Genomic DNA, 20,646 nt, shown 5'->3' with positions numbered 1-20,646 from the left:
GACAGCTGCCCCTGATATTCCCTGATTTTATTTTTGACGGAGTTGACAAAAAGTGGGGACACAACTTTGAAACTTTATGAAACATGCATGTGTCACTGAAAAACAACCTTGCTTTGATATGAGATATTACTAGGTGTTGCTTTTCATAAAACAAGGTATTTTTCATCATTAAAAAAACATTGGTAACACTTTATTTTGATGGTCGATTTTGAACATTCTGTTGACACTAGGTAATGTTGCAACTACATGTCAACAAACTCTCATAAGAGTATTAGTAGACTGTCTGCTTCATATCTACTAACTCCTTATTGTGTTGGTCTCCCAACAGATATTCTACTGACTATAAGTAATTTTGCAAGAACGTGTCAACTTAATCTAACCCTAACCCTACCAGTCAACTAATACACTACTAACAATCTAATGAGAGTTAGTAGAAATGTAGATGCAACATTAGTTACAGTCAATAGAATGTGTTAAAGGGACCATCAAAATAAAGTGAAACCAAAACATTTTTATCCATTTTATTGCATATGAATGATTGAACCCTTCTCTGTGGACACACTGTTTTAGATGTAGTGAGAGGACAATAAGAGTCATAGATTTGGTATAATAATGAGAAAATTAAATTTAAGGGGATAATTGTGTTAAATACATTCTATTAGTAATCCCTCATAACATTTAAAATTGAAAATATATATATTTTTTTTATTTTTAAACCTAATAGCAGTTACACTTGCTGGACCTGTTTTGTCCCATGTCTCAAAATGACTGATTTGTAAAATAAATTTAAAAAAAACAACAACAACAAAAAAAAAACTATATAATCAGCTTTGTTTACTGAATCTAAACTGTCTTGTTTATTGAATGCATCTGATATTTTCTTGACATTTGCATGGGTTAATAAACATCTAAGGTGAGTTTGGTCATTGAGATCCTTCTCTGTGATTCTGAGCTTTCATTTTGTCATTTTAACCAATTATTTCAAAATATTCCTCACACAAAGCTATCATATAACATCTGATTTCAGTCTGAAAATAGTAGGGAGCCGTAAGGACCACTGTTATGATACTTTTATTGTGCCTTTGTTATTTTTGGAGCCACAGTGTAGACATTCCAAACAAATAAACTGAAATTCATAAAAAAAAAAAAATAAAAAAAAAATGTTTTTAATCATATAATTTCAACATTTCCAAGTTTAGCCTTAAGGAAAGAGGGAAACTAGTTAAAAAACTGATGAATGATGTTTGCAAAACAGAACAAGAGTTTTGATGTTGCAGGATAAAAGTTGGAGTGCCATTTCCTGAGTAAACAACATAAACTGTATAGTTTGTCCTCTTCTAGGTTTATTGATTTTTATTCCACATTTTGCACTTTTTTCACCTCTGTAAAGATGACCTCAATATCAACAATGATGTATTTTCTTCTAAAGGAAGTGTGTGACGAAGCCTTTGCTCTTCACCAAGGTGCATGCATCTTCATTATTGGTGCTGGACAAGGTCTGTGCACTTCTGTACACTCTGGGCTTATAAGCCCCAGTGTCACTTCAACACAGTCTTTTGAAAATTGCGGACTGCTGGTGACAAAAAAAGACCAATAAATTTGACTTTGGCACAGCATTAATCAATGTTGTCTCAAATATACTAGGCTGATAATTTCATGTTTTCTTTGCTTATATGCATAAATCTAAAGTCAGCTGAATGTTAAATCTAAAAACTGAAAAATACACAGACAAATACTCTCTCTCTCTCTCTCTCTCTCTCTCTCTCTCACACACACACACACACACACACACAGGAATTGATGCCCAACTTGTTTAAAGATTTAAAGGCTCAGCTTCCAGAAATCAAGAGGCTGTTTCATCATTTACATTGCTAGCTAACACTGATAAACTGACCATTAATTAGCTGTGGAGCTGTGTCAGTTATCTGCAAAATTCTTCATTTAAATTAGCCTAATCAGATATTTAATTGATTTCACACTGTTCCACATGTGGCCACTCGTATTGAATACATTCCCAGACTATAAATCATGTCAGTTCCTGTTTAAATGAGCAGAAATAATGTTTTAGCGTGAGCTAGTACTAACTCGCTTTAGACCAAGAAACACGGAATGATTGCGCTCGTGCTGATGAGTAATTACGTGGCGATCAGGCTGTGAGCATGCGCACTGTCTTCAGCACCACGGCGAGCGTGGACAGCGAGCGCCTCACACTTCAGTTCGCGCGTGTGTGTGAAGATTCAACCGGTGGCTTTTCATTTCTGACTCCACTCGCGTCGCGACTTGGCTTCGCATCACGCAAGAACTTCACCGTGTCGAATAAATCCTAACAGGAAATTTAAAAACCCACAAAAAAACAACAACACTCAGAGATATTTTCACGTTACAGAAAGCCGTGTCTGTCCGTGAGAGTGGGATGCCGTCCGTGAGATGATGTTTCTCTGTGGGGGGATTGCGCTTTAGAAGCTCCACAATCCAGAAGGATGCTGGTGGGAAATGCCTGTCGACAGAGAGGACGAGATTTGTCAAAAAGCACTAGAACTCTTATCGGATCTTTGTTCTAAGGGGGAGGTTCAGAACGAAAACTGTTTGGATTTCATTTATTATTTCCGAGACCTTGCCAGGCCGAGGTATTCGGACTCAGGTAGGCGACACTCCTGCACAAAACGGTTGCATGCGCCTTTTTCCTTAAGGATCATGAACTAGGTGAATACACTGAAGTACCATCGCAGATTCATATATATTTTCACGTAGTGGGTTATTTTTCGTTTGATTCAGTATTGACTTGTTGCTCAACAATTTATTCCATTTTAAACCTCGATGGCATTACGTTGGAGGAATATCTAGGCTACTATATTTACTGTGATACTATCTTTTACTCGACGTGATATTCGGTGTCAATTCAGTTTGGTGTATAGATTCAAATAATTTTGTCAGAAATAAAAAAACTATAATGTCAGAAATCTAATGTAGAAGTGCTAGTGGAACAGATATTATAATTTTATGGCAATTAAATTAACACGATTCTAATATATAAACCGTTTATAATTATTTATTACAGTTGCAGTGTATGCAGCAGGGCCATATTTGATTCTTGCAGGATCTTTAGAGTTATGGAAATTCCAGATTTTTTGTCCAGTATATGTCATCATTACACTGGAAAACGCTTGTACCTTATAACAGGGATGTATCTCTGGTGATCCAAAAAAAATAAAAAATAAAAAATGGTAAATTACAATCAATCTATCAATCAATCAACCAACCAACAAATCAATCAATCAATCAATCAATATTAGTAGACAAAACATAAATTTAGCTTATAGTCATAAGAAATGAATTGAGGTGGTTACAAGACCTCTTATTATTAAAATGCACACTCTTAATATCATGTCACTTAGGATAGCCCGACCCATCATTCTCTTGCACTTTGACCATGCGTCATCATCATAAACTTTTTTCTTTAGGTATAGCTGGAGCCACATCATCCAGGATGAAAATATCTGCATTTGAATTGAATATGGCATCTGTTACTTCTCATATATGCAGTGTGCATAAACTTGAAACACAATACAAAATCCATTCCAACAGCACAGGTCAAAAGTGCAGTATTGAAATCTGACTGCTTAGATTTAAAAGCTACAGCACCTGCTGAGCAAGAGGGCAGGAGTCTTTTGTGCTACACTGAGGTGTACCAAGGGGATTTGGTAAGCGGCGTTAAACCTCCCAGCCACCAGTAATGTTTTTTCTTTTTTCTTCATCTTCTTCACAAAAGCTTTTATAATGGTTATTCTTGATGTCTGATGCAAGCTTCATTTATAACACAAAACAACCAAATTTCAGGACCAGGTGGGCCTCTTTATAAAATACGGCTTTGGTATGGGTCGTGAAATTTTGGAAATATGTCTTAACTGCATGACTACATGGAGCCAAAATATGAACCCATCCCCCAACAGCTCAAGAATCATAGAAGCTATATCGGCATCTCTCTCGCACTCTCACACACCAGTCCCCTGTGGCTGCATTGACAGCTGTTCATGGTTGGTTTTGTCAGTTCATTGAGAGCCAATAACCTGCACCTTACCCCAAATTCCACAGTAGTGTAGTAATAAAAGGCTACAGCTGAGACATGTCACTTCATATTGGGTGAGTGGTATCAAAAAAAAAAAAAAAAAAAAAAAAGTGTGATGATGTCTCTGAGCTATTTTGTGTTTTTTAATTATTATTTATTTATTTGTTTTTAATTTGAAGGAAAGTTGAAGCGGTTTATTAAGTATGAGCTGTCCAGGCGAGAATGCAAAAGCATTCACAAAAAATAAATCCCTTATTGGGGGGGTGGGTTCTCTACCAATATATTATTGCAAAACTCCAAAGGAGTACCTAATGTATGCAAAAAATTCACTGCATTTTCCAGCTGAAATGGAATTATCTCCCATTATCTCTTCCATATTGAAGTAAAACACCAACAACTTTCTTCTGATAACACAAATTATGACCACAGGGGATTATTGATTATTAAAGACTTATACTAGGGGGCTGTCGAATGCTTGAATCTGATTGGTTGATGAATGTGCAATTGTTTTTCAGAAAATTTTACTAGTGCATAATTTGTAAACTACTAAATTTGGACATTTGCATCAATCAGTATTATATGCATGGGTTTGCTGGCATAGTAAACTTGAAAGGTAGCTCATCTGGTACCTGGTACTCAGGACATGTTGATAAAATAAGTTTTAATAATTATAGAAGCAAGTTAAAATGGAACTGATACTTCAGTTTTCTTTTGTTAACACTACTGGTTTGGTTTAGGGTAGGGTTTAGTGTAGGTGATACGTTATATTCAAATAAAGCTATTAACTGTTTAGAACCGTTTACAGACTGCTGTAATCCGAATAACAACCAACATAAAACATTTTCCAGATTCATGTTTATCTGTTTAAAAAAACAGAGCAGATAAAACTCACTCACTGGGCAATTTACTTTGAGAGTGTTGCAAAACATGCAAGAAGCAATGTCATTTCACAGATGACATAAAACTTCATGGTGTAACTCACCATGCATTGTTGTACTATGGACATGAATGATACCTCAAATTGTGCAAGGATAGGTGTACTAATACTTTTTACAAACAGGCTTACTTTTTTTTTTTTTGCAGGTAGACAATGTTTGATCTACTAAGGAAGCATCTAGAAACCACCCAAGCAATCACCTAGCGATGCTCTATAGCTACTAGTAGAAAATGAGCAGAAATCCACCATGAAAATGAACACCAAAAACCACAAAGAGCTGCTTATAGGGGATGTGCATAAAGCCAGTATCTGTACTGTTGTCCAAACTAATATATATATATATATATATATATATATATATATATATATATATATATATATATATATATATATATATATATATATTTTTTTTTTTTTTTTTTTTTTTTGGCCAAGATGGTATATATATAAATTAAATGTTTTCTCCATAGTTTACTGTGACATGTTACATAAAAATATGCCTTCTACAATTTATAAATGTTAAATTATTTTAATTTTTTAAATAAATCATTTTAATATATTATTATTATTATTATTATTATTATTACAAAATTGCTTTAAAGAGAGAAAGGTCTTTAGTAGAGAACATATGTGTAATTTGTGTGTGGGATGGGTAAGACATATTCCCACCTCTTTTGGTCAAATCACAGTTTTGTCCCCATCACTTTTTAAAAGCCATTAAAAATAACTTGAAGGAGTTATGTACAAAGCATCTACAGTCCATTATTCTTTACAATTTAATTCATACATTCATACATGCACACATTTGCATTTTGTTCAGTGGTCTAACAGTTAGTCGATATATTATCAGACCCAATGACACAGTACTGTACAACCTCTGACACATAGGTGTGATGTGAGTAACCAACCAAATGGCAAGTTACTTATTTTTTTATTTTTCATATTTGCTTATAGGTCAGTATAGTGCATTGAAGAAAGTAGGAGAGAGAAAGGAGGACTGGGATCATGACCCTGGCCAGACAACAACTTTTACTGTATATGCCCTCAGCAACATGATCTCACAGAATTCCGTGTAATGTTCACGGACTTAATTAACCTCCGAATCTGTGGTGGCATCACGGAATCGCCGAAAATTCCGTGATGGGCTCACACAAAAAATTCTGTGATGGGCTCACAGAAGTGATACCAATGTAAGTCAGTGACAGGCATCAGCCGTGCTCCACGCACGGAAACCCTTAGCATCAATATGCCGACGCGATACTGGGGAATTTATCGTCATCATTATTGTTCAGAACTGGGTAGGTTTAGGGTAGGGGTGGGGTCAGGTACTCCAGTGAAAGTATAACTGCATCGGAGTCACTCTTTTTACGTGGTCCGATGCAGCGCTGGTGTTGAACCAGTAAATCCGTGCATGGACCACGGCTGCTGCCTTCTGTGAGCCCATCACGGAATTTTCTGCGATTCCGTGATGCCACCACAGATTCGGGGTTAATTAAGTCCGTGAACATTACACGGAATTCTGTGAGATCAGGTTGCAACATGCATGTCTAAGCTCTGGCAAGATACTTAGGTTATTTGACAAACCATAGTTTTGCAGTTCTAAATGGTTCCCCTAGTATTTTCAGCAGAAGTCAAACATTAATGAAGCTTCCCAACACTTTGGATTTGATTGAATAAGCAAATCGACACATTTGACCAGTTATACGCCAAGAGTGTTTTTGCTCCATTGGATATCAGGACATTCAGACCAAGTGGCTGTGTAAACTGTAATTAAATAATCAGCAGCATGAAGCTGGAGTGAAAAGAAAAGAAGCAAAACAATCATTATCCATGTCTCACTGTGTCGAAATGGTCGCCTTTCTGTGAAGCCATGGTAACATTGTTATTTCTTTTGGAGGACAAATGATCAAATGATTTGATAAGAATAGACTTGATTACACAAAGGGCAACACTGAGTAGACAAGAGCAGTGCTTGTATGATTTTGCAATTATTCAGTATTTTCAGAGCCCTTCTTATGAAAGTGCTTTACAGGCATAACCAGCATTTGGTGTTCTTCAGAGCTGTTTTTGGTTCAGAGAAAGTGCTGCAGCATGATAAACTGTAGGTTGGTCTTTCATTGTTTTATTAAACTCTTACTGGAAATCACATTTCATGTTCGACAGGCTTTAGCATGTCACAAAATACTAAGGGTGAATGACCACCTAGTACTTTTAAATGTTGTTATTACACCTTTTAGGGGTCTAGGAGCAAACATTTCTTTCATGTTCCCTAAAAGTCCCTGGAAATGCCTCTCTGGCAAATCTCACAAGAGGAAAATGCAATTTGAGCGTTACTGAAGGGATAATGATGCTTATTAGAGCTTTTTAAGCACCTGGTCCCAAACTGAACCATATTAGAAAAACCCCATTTGGAGCTTCTTAGACAACCGGCTTATTCACCATGTGTATGATATATTATTTATTTGAAAACAACAGTTTTTCAATATATATAAATTTTTGCTATATTAATACTTTTTAAAACATGACTCTAAATTTCTAATTTCTTGCACACTGGTTAGTTAAAATGGTTAACTCCTTTAGTTTAAAATGGTTAAATCCTCAGTATTTCCTGTGTGTTTGCACAATGTTAACACAAATGCATTCATACAGGCAGCTGCAGCGCAGTGGGAATCTCAGCTACAAGGCTCTTTGAAGCTCTTTGTGTGTTGGAATGTTTCTATGGGTTACTAGATATGAGCCATTGTGGAGCTTTTACTTTGAAGTGTAACTGACACACTCAGTGGACTGAAATGAGTTGTGCTGCTTTAGAGGACTCTGCTCAGAGACAGCCCAAATTAAACAGAGTTTGGCAGCTGCTGTCTCTGCTGAATGTTGGAGAGATGTGGTGTACAAAAGAAGAGGTAGGGGGAAAAAGTCAGTCCATTAAATAGTCCAGGTGTAGTTCTGTCTACAGTTAGCATTCAAATCAAATAATGTATATTGACTATCTGAGTAACTGTGGCTTTATAGTGCCAAAATTTAATTTAACCCTTTGATGCACGTCATGGGTCTAAAGTGACCCGACTGAGTTTATTTTTTCTATATCTTTGCAAGAAATTAATTTCATCATTCAGAATTCCAGGAATTCCTCAATTAACTTGTTTTTGATCATCACTAATCCTTACTTTTATTTTTTCTTTCTTACTTTTTTAATAAAAATCATTTTTGTATCACTACCCCTCTAATGCACAACATGGGTCTAAAATGACCCGTATTCATTTCCTATGTTATTTCAGTCCTGGATGAATGTTTCTTTGCTGAATATCTGAGATAAATGCTTTTCTATCATTTATTATTCTAGATAGTCTTTAAATATGTTGTTTGTGACTTCCACAAATTATGTTTATTTGCCCTTTCTTCACTTTATAAAAAAAACACAGTTTTTGTATTTCTTCATCAATTTTAAACACTTGGTTCAAAAATGACCCATACAGAAACTTTTGCTATTTGCTATTTTTTTTGCAAGTAGGAACATATTTACTGCAGAAAACTACACACCTGCCATACATTTCACAACTCAACATGGCTGCTTTTGTATAATTGATGCATTTAGTTGTAAGGTAAACAGGTCAATTTAGCTCAAAGGGATTCATTTATGATTTTATAGGGAATTTGAACAGAATCACTGTTTTAGGGCTGATCACTGAGTTGGCCAGCAATTCACTGAATGAGCCGTACAACATCAACTCTGCACTGGATATTAAAATCCAAAATATAGTGAAAACACTATTAAATAGCACAGTAACAAGATCAGAAGTTTAAGACATTAACTTATAAGCACAAAACACAAGATACTTCTCTTTTCAATATAAATAAGACTTCGGATAGACTTTGGATAAACAAGACTTGGATAAACCTAAGACATGTAAACTAATCTAACACATGAACGCACACATTCACACAAGTTGCAGAAAGAAAGAAAGTGAGGAAAGGATGAGTTTAGAGAATGAAAATGTGAAATCCCAAGTTTATAGCAATATGTGCAATTGCATAAAGACCTGAACAACCATCAATCACTTAATTAACCCTCGCATTGAGTTTCTCAATGAGGCTAAAATTTATATTAAATTCACCAGTTCATCTAGAAAATGGAGTTGTATTTCTTGTGTTGCCTTTGTGTTAAGGGATTCCCTTTTGTCGTCGTCTTTGCAGAAAAGGGGGTTTCCTGAGGTTGCTGATTGGCTGGAAGTTCAGTAGTCGTTGAGGTGACGTCTTGGGCGTTGGCTGACGAATGGTTTCGGAGTCAGTTGCTGGTTGAAGTTTGAAGCGGGTGCTGTCGGAGCTGGACTTTGCGGCAAACTTAGAACACAAAACTCTCAACGGAAAGAAAAGAAACTAAAGTAAAAGAATAAAAGGATGTAACGAGACTAGGTGGTTTTTCTTCTCATCGTGGTTAAGTAGCAGCTGGCGTGTAAACCAGAGCACACTCAAAGAGCGCTAAAAAGTGATGACAAAAAGCATGGCTAAAAAGCCGACAAGGCAAAAAGCTAGAAGCTAAAAGCAAGCATGACTAAGAGCATGGCTAAAAGTACAAAGCAAAAGCAGTGACAAAAAACATAATTTGACAGTGTCCTCAGTTTTTAACTGGGCTTTTGGACACATCCCAAAATGGTGTGTTGACCAATTAGATATTGTCTAAGCTCGGGGTGTTGCTCTGTTTCTCCTCGCAATACATACATTTTATCAGTCACATGGTCCTTTTTTCCCCGCTCTTGCAGAGTATAATTTTGGACAGGATTTCTATAACCAGAATATGATACATTTGACAAAGAATTGATTGGAAGAAACATTTCAAGCAAGAATTTGCACACTCATACATACCAAACATGAATATAAACCCTTAGGCTATTCAATAGTTATTAAAAAGACATACACAATGATTGATTAGGACATGATCGTCAAATGTGTGGGTTACATTCATAATATGGAGTTATGCATAGAAATCATTAGTTGCTCATAAGTCCTTTTAAGATGATTTTGGTGCATAAAAGAGTGCATAATAGATTGAGTAAAAATGGTTGGCTCCTACTCATGTAAGCGGAGAACATGGAGGTGGCCCATGGTGCTATGATGCATGTGCTGGATGTTGCCACCCTCATTGACTACACCAGGGGTAGCCAATATTGGTCCTGGAGAGCCACAGTCCTGCAGACTTCAGCTCCAACCCGAATCAAACACAGTTGAACAAGCTAATCAAGATCTAAGGGTTACTAAAAAGCTAGAGGCAGGTGAGTTTTTATCAAGGTTGGAGCAAAACTCTGCAGGGTTGTGGCTTTCCAGGACTTACGATGACCATCCCCGGCCTACACCAACTTCACTACGCAATACCCTGATTACATGGATGGTGTGACCAATGCATGACGGCTTTTCATCAAGGAGCTGTTCAAAGAGCTTGTCGTGTCACATATGAAGAGGTTATTGGAGGGCAGGCCCCAACTTCAAAACCATATTACAGAAGCAATGGGAAGATGTGGGATAAAAAAAATAAAACACAGCCATAGGTATACATGAGACCGAAAGATCAATAGAAGAGGAAGAGGCGCAGGATCTGGTGTTTCCAGTGCAACAGGCCTGTGTGCAAGGAGCACAAACCAGGGGCCAGTTGTATAAACTTAGCCACCATGTTAAGACTGTGTCTTAGAACTAGTTTGACCAACTAGCAGTTGCCAAGGGGTAATCAGTCTTACTTTTCCAATACAAATAAGAACAATCTACCTTTCCATAACTGAATTGAAGAAGTTAAGACCAGTTTTGAAGAAAAACAGTTAGGTGAATAACGTTTTTAAGACAAGTCTAAACAGTTTATGCAACCGGCCCCTGTAGTTGTCATTTGTGACAACAAATTAAATCAAATTTAAAATACCTCTGGAAGTGCTTGAAAGTGGACAAGCTCAAAATGTTTTCAATCCCGTTCTCACCTGCGTTGTACACTTGTGATCGGATTGACAAAAACACATCTTAATACCAGACGTAAGCGCCAAAGACTTTCAGGTATGATGATCTTAAAGGATAGTTCACCCAAAAATGGCTACATTGTATTAAATAGTTGTAAGCTTAGCATAGAACCCAGTGGCGGACTGGCCATCAGGAGCACCGGGAGTCAGGAGGCCGCTGTACAATGTGGACCGGCCCATCACGTAAATATAAGGAATGGATTACAGTAAATTTACGCAGCCTATATCTGTCCATCGGCCCAGACGAATGGCCTGTGCTGCCCACTTGAGTCAGCCGCAGCGGCTCAAAAGCTCTCGTCAATGTCAAAATGTTTTAGCCAATCAAACCGAAGGCGGCGGGATTTAGAACATGTAATGTAGAACATTGTGAATCTGAAGACTTTCGCTTTCAAGTGCCGAGATTAGGAAAGTTCTTAATATATTTTAATGTACATGTTTTAATGGTTTAACGTTTAAATATATATGTATATATATATATGATTTTTTTTTTTTTCTGTGATCAAAGCTGAATTTTCAGTACCATTAGGCCTACTCCAGTTTTCAGTGTCACATGATTCTTCAGAAATCATTCTAATATGCTGATTTGCTGCTTAATTATTTTCAATTATTATTTGGAATGATTTCTGAAGGATCATGTGACTCTGAAGACTGGAGTAATCATGCTGAAAATTTGAATTTTTTTTTTTTTTTATACTATATATTTGCATAGAAAACAGCTATTCTACATTGCAACTTTATATATTTCACATATTACAGTTTACTGTATTTTTCATCATCATAAAATTCTTCATCATATATAAAAAAAAATTGTTATATGGACTGATATTATGGTAGGCATTTAACTTTAGTGACATTAAACTGTCCCTCTATATAAAAGAGAAGTGTAAAAAATAGTATTTACAAATTGTCATATAGGCTACACCAGGAAGACAAATTGTAGTGCAAAAAAAACATATGACAGTCATTCATTAATGTTAATGATAATATGTTTTAAGCATTCTTATTTCTGTATTGTGTAATATTTGTATGTTAGTAAGTGGTGTTAAAAATAGCTCTAATAAGCTGGTGGGTTTATGGTGTGGTGGGTCGCTCTGTGCCAAAAAGTCCAGGGCCACTTTTTAGCCCCAGTCCGCCCCTGGTGGTAGCCTACACTGATCTTGACGATTGCTATATATCGATTATTCTGCCTAAAAGACCACAAACATTACAGTTCACATCTGCAATAATAATTAATTCACAGACATGGATTCTAAAAACTAATCATGTCCAAACAAATCATGACTTTTCACTTTACACTTACCTTTTAATTGGCGTAAGAAATAGTCCCAAAACATAGCACTACTTAAAGCGGATTTTACGTCCAGCCTACAACTGGTAGTCTTAGTACATCCAGCTGGTGCAACCGACGCCTGGTGTGCAAGCTTCCTGTTGCATAACGACATATGCGCGGGGGAAAACTCACACGTGAACTGACACTGTGTTAGATTTTCATTTTTTTGGTGAACTCTCCTGTTAAATATAGTATCACCTAATATGTAAGATTTAAATACTGGAATCACCAGTCATCTTTTTAATGGAATCATGCAGACACAAGGTCTGTGCCCCATTTTCTCCAACATTCAGAACACGTAATCAGATTTCCCAGGATCCTCATGTACCGCACGCTCCAAATAAATGTGGATCAAGAAGCAAGAGACCCTTTAAAGTCTATTACTGTATGCCACTAGTGTAAATTTAACATGACTCCCCACCAGAGTGGTATCTCAGAGCAGAAGACTCACAGCAGCAGTGGGCAAGTAAAGGTGTGATCACACTATTTTTTGGCTCTGTACCAAAAGGCATGTTTGCACTTGCAGACTTGCACTAGATCAAAGTCTCTTATTAACTTACACTGACAGCATTTTCAGCATTCAAAAAGTAACCAACAGAAATGACATCATTGTAATATCTCCATATTGAATTGTGTGTGCTGCTGCCTCACATCTATTTAGCCATACCGTATACACCAAGGGCATAAACAGTAACAAAGGACCACTGTGCTTGTCTGGACAGGAAGCATTTCATGTTCTGGTATTTTCATAACCTAGAACTGCCAAAACAAATTGAGTAGTGCAAAGTTTTTGAGTATAGCAACAATTGAACAAATATGATACACACACACACACACACACACACACACACACAAAAATAAATAATATAATAATAATAATAATTAAATAATAACCATATTTTTAAAACCTATCCCAAAGAACATTAAATGTTTATCTTAAGTGTATTTTCCAGGTGTGTACCTTTATTTTGTACACACTAAGTGCGTCAATGTGATGAAAGTGTGGTCATGAAAGTCATGGTTTTGATGCTCATATCTTTAGGGGAAGAGTCTGGAATATTTAATTGTTCCCATTACAATTAATGAATACACATACATACATACATACATATATATATATATATACATACATATATATATATATACATACATATATATATATATATATATATATATATATATATATATATAGTGGGTACGGAAAGTATTCAGACCCCCTTAAATTTTTCACTCTTTGTTATATTGCAGCCATTTGCTAAAATCATTTAAGTTCTTTTTTTTTTCTCAATGTACACACAGCACCCCATATTGACAGAAAAACACATAATTGTTGACATTTTTGCAGATTTATTAAAAAAGAAAAACCGAAATATCACATGATCCTAAGTATTCAGACCCTTTGCTGTGACACTCATATATTTAACTCAGGTGCTGTCCATTTCTTCTGATCATCCTTGAGATGGTTCTACACCTTAATTTGAGTCCAGATGTGTTTGATTATACTGATTGGACTTGATTAGGAAAGCCACACACCTGTCTATATAAGACCTTACAGCTCACAGTGCATGTCAGAGCAAATGAGAATTATGAGGTCAAAGGAACTGCCTGAAGAGCTCAGAGACAGAATTGTGGCAAGGCACAGATCTGGCCAAGGTTACAAAAACAATTCTGCTGCACTTAAGGTTCCTAAGAGCACAGTGGCTTCCATAATCCTTAAATGGAAGACGTTTGGGACGACCAGATCCCTTCCTAGAGCTGGCCGTCCGGCCAAACTGAGCTATCAGGGGAGAAGAGCCTTGGTGAGAGAGGTAAAGAAGAACCCAAAGATCACTGTGGCTGAGCTCCAGAGATGCAGTCGGTAGATGGGAGAAAGTTGTAGAAAGTCAACCATCACTGCAGCCCTCCACCAGTCAGGGCTTTATGGCAGAGTGGCCCGGACGGAAGCCTCTCCTCAGTGCAAGACACATGAAAGCCCGCATGGGTTTGCTAAAAACACCTGAAGGACTCCAAGATGGTGAGAAATAAGATTCTCTGGTCTGATGAGACCAAGATAGAACTTTGGCCTTAATTCTAAGCGGTATGTGTGGAGAAAACCAGGCACTGCTCATCACCTGTCCAATACAGTCCCAACAGTGAAGCATGGTGGTGGCAGCATCATGCTGTGGGGTGTTTTTCAGCTGCAGGGACAGGACGACTGGTTGCAATCGAGGGAAAGATGAATGCGGCCAAGTACAGGGATATCCTGGACGAAAACCTTCTCCAGAGTGCTCAGGACCTCAGACTGGGCGAAGGTTTACCTTCCAACAAGACAATGACCCTAAGCACACAGCTAAAATAACGAAGGAGTGGCTTCACAACAACTCCGTGACTGTTCTTGAATGGCCCAGCCAGAGCCCTGACTTAAACCCAATTGAGCATCTCTGGAGAGACCTAAAATGGCTGTCCACCAACGTTTACCATCCAACCTGACAGAACTGGAGAGGATCTGCAAGGAGGAATGGCAGAGGATCCCCAAATCCAGGTGTGAAAAACTTGTTGCATCTTTCCCAAAAGACTCATGGCTGTATTAGATCAAAGGGTGCTTCTACTAAATACTGAGCAAAGGGTCTGAATACTTAGGACCATGTGATATTTCAGTTTTCTTTTTAATAAATCTGCAAAAATGTCAACAATTCTGTGTTTTCTGTCAATATGGGGTGCTGTGTGTACATTAATGAGGAAAAAAAAGGAACTTAAATGATTTTAGCAAATGGCTGCAATATAACAAAGTGAAAAATTTAAGGGGTCTGAATACTTTCTGTACCCACTGTATATATATATATATATATATATATATATATATACACATACATACAGCTAGACTACAGCAATTAGTTGTCAAAAATACTGTTCATGTAATAGAAATGAAATGTTTTCTACATGTTACATGGAGTGCCTCCTGCTGTTGTTTTGAATGAGCTTATATATATATATATATATATATATATATATATATATATATATATATATATATATATATAGCGTATGGTGTCTTTGCACACTTTATGGGTGTTTGATTCTTGTCAAGCCTGCTTTAACTTTTGAGAGGAATATTATTTATAAAGTAGCTGTCATGTATTTACAGCATATATTTATTCTTAAGGGTGATACAAGAGTTTTTTTTTTTTCTTCTTTTTTTTTTTCCTGCCCTATTCTCTAGTGTGCAATTTGTCTTATGACAAAATATATCTATATTTTTTTCTTGCTGTGTTATACTTCTGTTGTCTACTGTCAATAAATTAACATATTTTTTTAGATAGTGTCAAGGCATTGTGAACTCTTATTAATGTGAGATGGAAAAACAAAACCATAAAGGACTTGGGTATGAGGCTAGAGAAAAACATTTGGGCTGATAGACATCCCTGCATTTTCTGGGTAAATTATTAAGGGGGCTTGCTTGTCCAGTGGGTGGTCCCATCTCACCCTTGCCAACTTTTGGCTACAATTCTGAGGAGCTCAATTAAACCAGATTTGTCCATCCTAATTAAACGTCACCTGCTTTGAGTGAACTGTGTGAGGGCTCCCTTTTTACTGCTTACTCTTAATTAACTTAAGTTCCTGATTTTAATTAAAGTTAAGGGATTCCATTAGAGTCACTAGTGGTTAGGGCCAATCATTACAGAGACAATACCCAATGTTTCAAACAGCATTGGCTTAGAATCGGCATTCAGTTAGATGTCCAGGGAATACATTGTGCTCAATAGGGGCTATATTAATGAAGAAAGCTAGGAAAGCATTATCTGGAAATTGGAACAGGAAACTGTACAAACTGAAAGGAATTGGTTATCAAAGTAAAGCAGGTGCCAATTGTTTAAAAGAAGATACTACTATAGTGTCTATATGAGAGGTTTGAGTAAAAGGTAGTAAATTACACCAGACTAGAGCTTTACCCTATTACTTTAAGGCCATTAAATGATTCTTTGATTTCTGAGTGGCTGCTCAAACATCTTCAAACTGAATAGCTGTCAATGAATGGAGTGAATTTACAGTTCTTGTGATGAAATGTTTTGTAAAATATTTGCAATTTCTCACATTGTAATTTTTAGGCTGTTGACTTTTGTATATAATAATATAATAATAAATACATTAATTAATGAGACATAATTTAAATTAAAAAAAAAAAAAAGATCAAATCACAAGATTTTTGTGAATGCAGTGATTCTCCTAAGATCTGCTTCTCAATCTGCCTTTAATTTTAAAGCCTCTTTTCCAATGGATATTTATCTTTAATAGGTTATCTTTGATGTCTTTGATTCATAGACTCCTTGTGAAGCCTGACTCTATGAGCTGAACATTCAAGGAATCATATAGATAGACTGAAATGCAACATCAACAGTGTGAACGTGCTGTGTGATGTTTTATTTGCTAAACTATTGAAACACTCCAAACATATGTATTAAATATTGGTTACTTATAAGACATTGTTATATTTTTGATGCAATTTGCCACTTAGACACTGCAGTGAAATATGCCTTTTCAATTGTGTGTACACATACTTATTTATAACAGTGACAACTGCATTCTACAACCAAATACATCCTTGAGAAGGGTTGGTAGTGACAGCCAAATTTTCATTCAATCTGAACAGTGTACAAAACTGATTAAAATAGTCCTATTAGGACCTGAACAGCTTGTGCTCCCACCAGCAGTTTAATGATCCCTTATACTGTGGTCCAGAGAACATTCATGTGAAATGAACATACTTATGCAGCCTACATTTTAGTCTCACCCTCTATTTGTATGCACTCAATTCTTTCTTCTTAGATATATCCATTAGCCTGCTGTCATTGGTGGTGACCGCTTGTGGCTTGGCCCTGTTTGGCGTCTCTCTCTTCGTTTCATGGAAATTGTGCTGGATTCCATGGCGCGAGCGAGGCCTCTCTCCAGGCACCAAGGAGGGACATCCAGACCCCCCTCATCCTCCTCCTCCACCCCTTCAACCTCAGTCCATCTATACCGAGGTGGACGCCACCCTCGACCGCCGGAATAATGCCAGAAGTTCAGTGGTAAAAGAGACTATGGTGCCACCCACTCCGGTCTCTCCGGCAGTTCCGGGATCTCCTCCTGCTGTGCCAGTGCCTGAGGCAGCCCTCAAAATAAGCCACACTTCACCTGATATTCCGCTGGAGGTTGAGTCTAAGACTCAAGAGAATGGCGTCCATGGCAACACACGCATGCAGAGGCAAATCACGGATCCCTCCTCGACCTGTGTCAGGTAAGTTAACCTTCTATAATTACTTTAATGGATTCTGGTGAAACGTCAGTCTCTCAACAATAGGACTGGCTGAGGTGTCAATTTGGTGTCTAATAAGAGTTTATCACTAATTGCTAAGTTTATCACTACAGTAGATGACAAAGATGCAGTTTTTAAATTAAAGTTGGACAATTTTAAGGCCATAGGCTTGCAGTGTTTTCCTGCACATTTTGAATTTACAGCATAAAATGTCAAGAAATTTCCTGGATAAGGAATATATTCATTCTTTTGAAACAGCCTACAGCTGTTTATAATTAACTATATTACTTAAAAGACGAATAATGTGTCTAATGTGTAATATTACAAATCCTAAAAGTTCCTAAACATTTTTGTATTTTATAATATTGCTTTTGTCACCATCTTGTAAACAAATTAAAGGGATAGTTAAAGGAATAATCCCTTTTACTTTGGTAAAATGACACATTATAAAACCGATGTATGGTCTGTTTTGGGTTCTGTTTCATGTTCTTGTTTTCATGTCTTTTATTTTGAAGTTTAGTCACGGTTCCTGGTTGTTTCATGCTTCCCTTTCCCTCATGTCTTCATGCTATTGGTTCCCTTGTACATTGTGTCATGTTCTCATGGTGAGTCTAGTCCGTTCATGCCATGCCAAGTCTGTCTCTGGTCAAGTCTGTCTTTGTTTGGATTTTGTTTGTATCTTGGATTTCACATATGTAAGGTCTGTTTTGGGGTCTGTTTCATGCTCTTGTTTTCATGTCTTTTATTTACAAATGTGAAATCCAAGATACAAACAAAATCCAAACAAAGACAGACTTGACTTGAACAGACTTGAAACAGACTTGGCCAGAGACAGACTTGGCATGGCATGAACAGACTAGACTCACCAACAGCAGGTTACAAACATTAATACACAACAAGGAACAAAGGCGACGGCATGGCTACTTATAACAAACAATGAGGGTCACATGACATGAACAAACCAAAGAGAGACAAGACACATGACTAAAGCAACCAATGAGAATATGACAATGCACAAGGGAACCAATAGCATGAAGACATGAGGGAAAGGGAAGCATGAAACAACCAGGAACCGTGACTAAACTTCAAAATAAAAGACATGAAAACAAGAACATGAAACAGAACCCAAAACAGACCTTACAACCGATTTCAATTCTGGTTTCTGTCAGTGTATTATTGTGTTACTCTATAACTAATTTGGCAATTTCCATTCAAAACGTCTTTGACAAAATCAGTTAACGATCAACACATAGTTGTCAAAATGGCAGTTGTTTGCGTCTTTATTTGTTAGACTGACTATTGATATTGATTTTTTTACGATGATGTATCAAAGGCCGGTCTGAAAGTATTTGTTTGGTACAAGACATTTCATTTACTTATTTTTCTCACCCATTAAGCCTCATACCCAGTATTATTGTCTTTAACTCCTACTGTATGTCAACAGGCAAAGTTCAATTCGGCGTCAGATGAACCAGTCGAACCCTGACTTCACAGTAACCCAGTTTCAGAGGCAGGACTCTCTGACTGGCATGAGTCTGGGCCAGCTAAAACCAGAACTCTACAAACAACGATCCCTAGATGGCGAGGACAACCGAAGCAGTCGTGTGGGCAGCTGTGGACGCCTCCACTTTATTCTTAAATATGACTGTGACCTGGAACAGCTCATTGTCAAGATCCACCGAGCTCAAGACCTCCCTGCCAAGGACTTTTCTGGAACGTCTGACCCATATGTAAAAATCTACCTTCTCCCAGACCGCAAAACCAAGCACCAGACCAAGGTGCATCGTAAGACTTTAAACCCTGTGTTTGATGAGGTCTTCCTCTTCCCTGTGGCGTATGCAGACCTGCCCACAAGGAAGCTGCACTTCAGCGTCTACGATTTCGATCGTTTTTCACGCCACGATATTATTGGGCAGGTGGTGGTTGACAATTTTCTGGATCTAGTGGACTTTCCCAGGGAGACGAAACTCTGCAGGGATATCCAGTATGTGTCTTCGGTGAGTACATCTTTCATGCTTCCGTTGTTTGGTATACTCTTCGAGAACGAAAATTAATGAAACACTTGAGAGTCAGTTGAGAGTTTCAGGGACTATAGATATATATTACCCTTTTAAAAAAATTGCAAACACTGTGGCACTGTCAAAATATTGCTCATCAAAACACCGCTCTTTGGTTAGGAAATACTTGAAATAAATAAATATCATGTTTTATTTGTATTGCTGTAATACAAATGTAATCGAGAATCTCCAAAATCTTCTGCTTCATGCATGCACAAATTGAAGCATGTTGCTTGATTGTAGTGCATTGCATAAACAAAATATTCGGTACTCGTTATTCAGACATTTCATCATTATTCAGACACACCATTAAGGTGCAGTCAATGGTCCATTTTCCAGTGTTGATACTGTAGCAAATTAGCTCAATAGAGAAATGTATATAAATAATTACAATTAATTGATTAATTACAATTATTTATATCAGCTGCCAGTAGTAACTGTAGCAGAATTAAGTTGCAATCAACTAGTTTGTTTGTCCAGCGAACATTCAGTGTAAGTTCATATCAACTGTAAGAAAGGATATTTTCGTGGCCACAGAAAATACTTTCCTACAGTATTAATGCATTACAGCATGTAGCAAGGATCAAAATCGTAAAGGGACATTATTCACAAGCAGGACCACAAACTTATGTAATTTGTGCACAAAAGTTTTATTAACTAAACGCTAACACACGTAACTAATCTAAACAAACATACAGTCACTCATACATGGGGAAAGGGCAAATGAGACTTGATGGATGAAACCATCAGGAAAACCAGAGAATGAAGCTATGAAAATAGTCAGTTAACCACCTGAGTAAAACCATCAGCGCCGTTTATAATGGGGTCTATAGCTTATACTAAACCTCTGTTTTGTTTAGTTACGATATGATACGTATACTTGCATTGCCTTGGTCGTTGACGAGTGTCCAGATGCAGTCTCGGATGAAAGTCTTGATGGTTTCAAGGTTTTGGACTTGCGATCACGATCTTCCGGGTTTGAAGAGTGATG

At 37.1% G+C, this 20,646-nt stretch overlaps 1 protein-coding gene across 2 annotated transcripts in view; it reads left to right on the top strand.

Annotated features, from left to right (window-relative positions):
- The first annotated feature begins 2,161 nt into the window (after nt 1-2,161).
- Nucleotides 2,162-20,646, top strand: part of syt9a (synaptotagmin IXa) — a 32,732-nt gene continuing 14,247 nt past the window's right edge. The window contains exons 1-3 of one of the 2 annotated variants that reach the window (XM_058750555.1): nt 2,162-2,641; nt 17,130-17,580; nt 19,043-19,595. In XM_058750555.1, coding sequence (XP_058606538.1) covers nt 2,494-2,641; nt 17,130-17,580; nt 19,043-19,595 — 1,152 coding nt within the window. In that variant the 5' untranslated portion in view covers nt 2,162-2,493. The remainder of the gene's footprint in view (nt 2,642-17,129; nt 17,581-19,042; nt 19,596-20,646) is intronic. The other variant, XM_058750554.1, reaches the window with a different exon arrangement.

Source organism: Onychostoma macrolepis, chromosome 18 (assembly GCF_012432095.1).
Source record: "Onychostoma macrolepis isolate SWU-2019 chromosome 18, ASM1243209v1, whole genome shotgun sequence".
In the NCBI taxonomy this organism is placed as follows: domain Eukaryota; kingdom Metazoa; phylum Chordata; class Actinopteri; order Cypriniformes; family Cyprinidae; genus Onychostoma; species Onychostoma macrolepis.
This window is presented reverse-complemented; position numbering and strand designations above follow the sequence as displayed.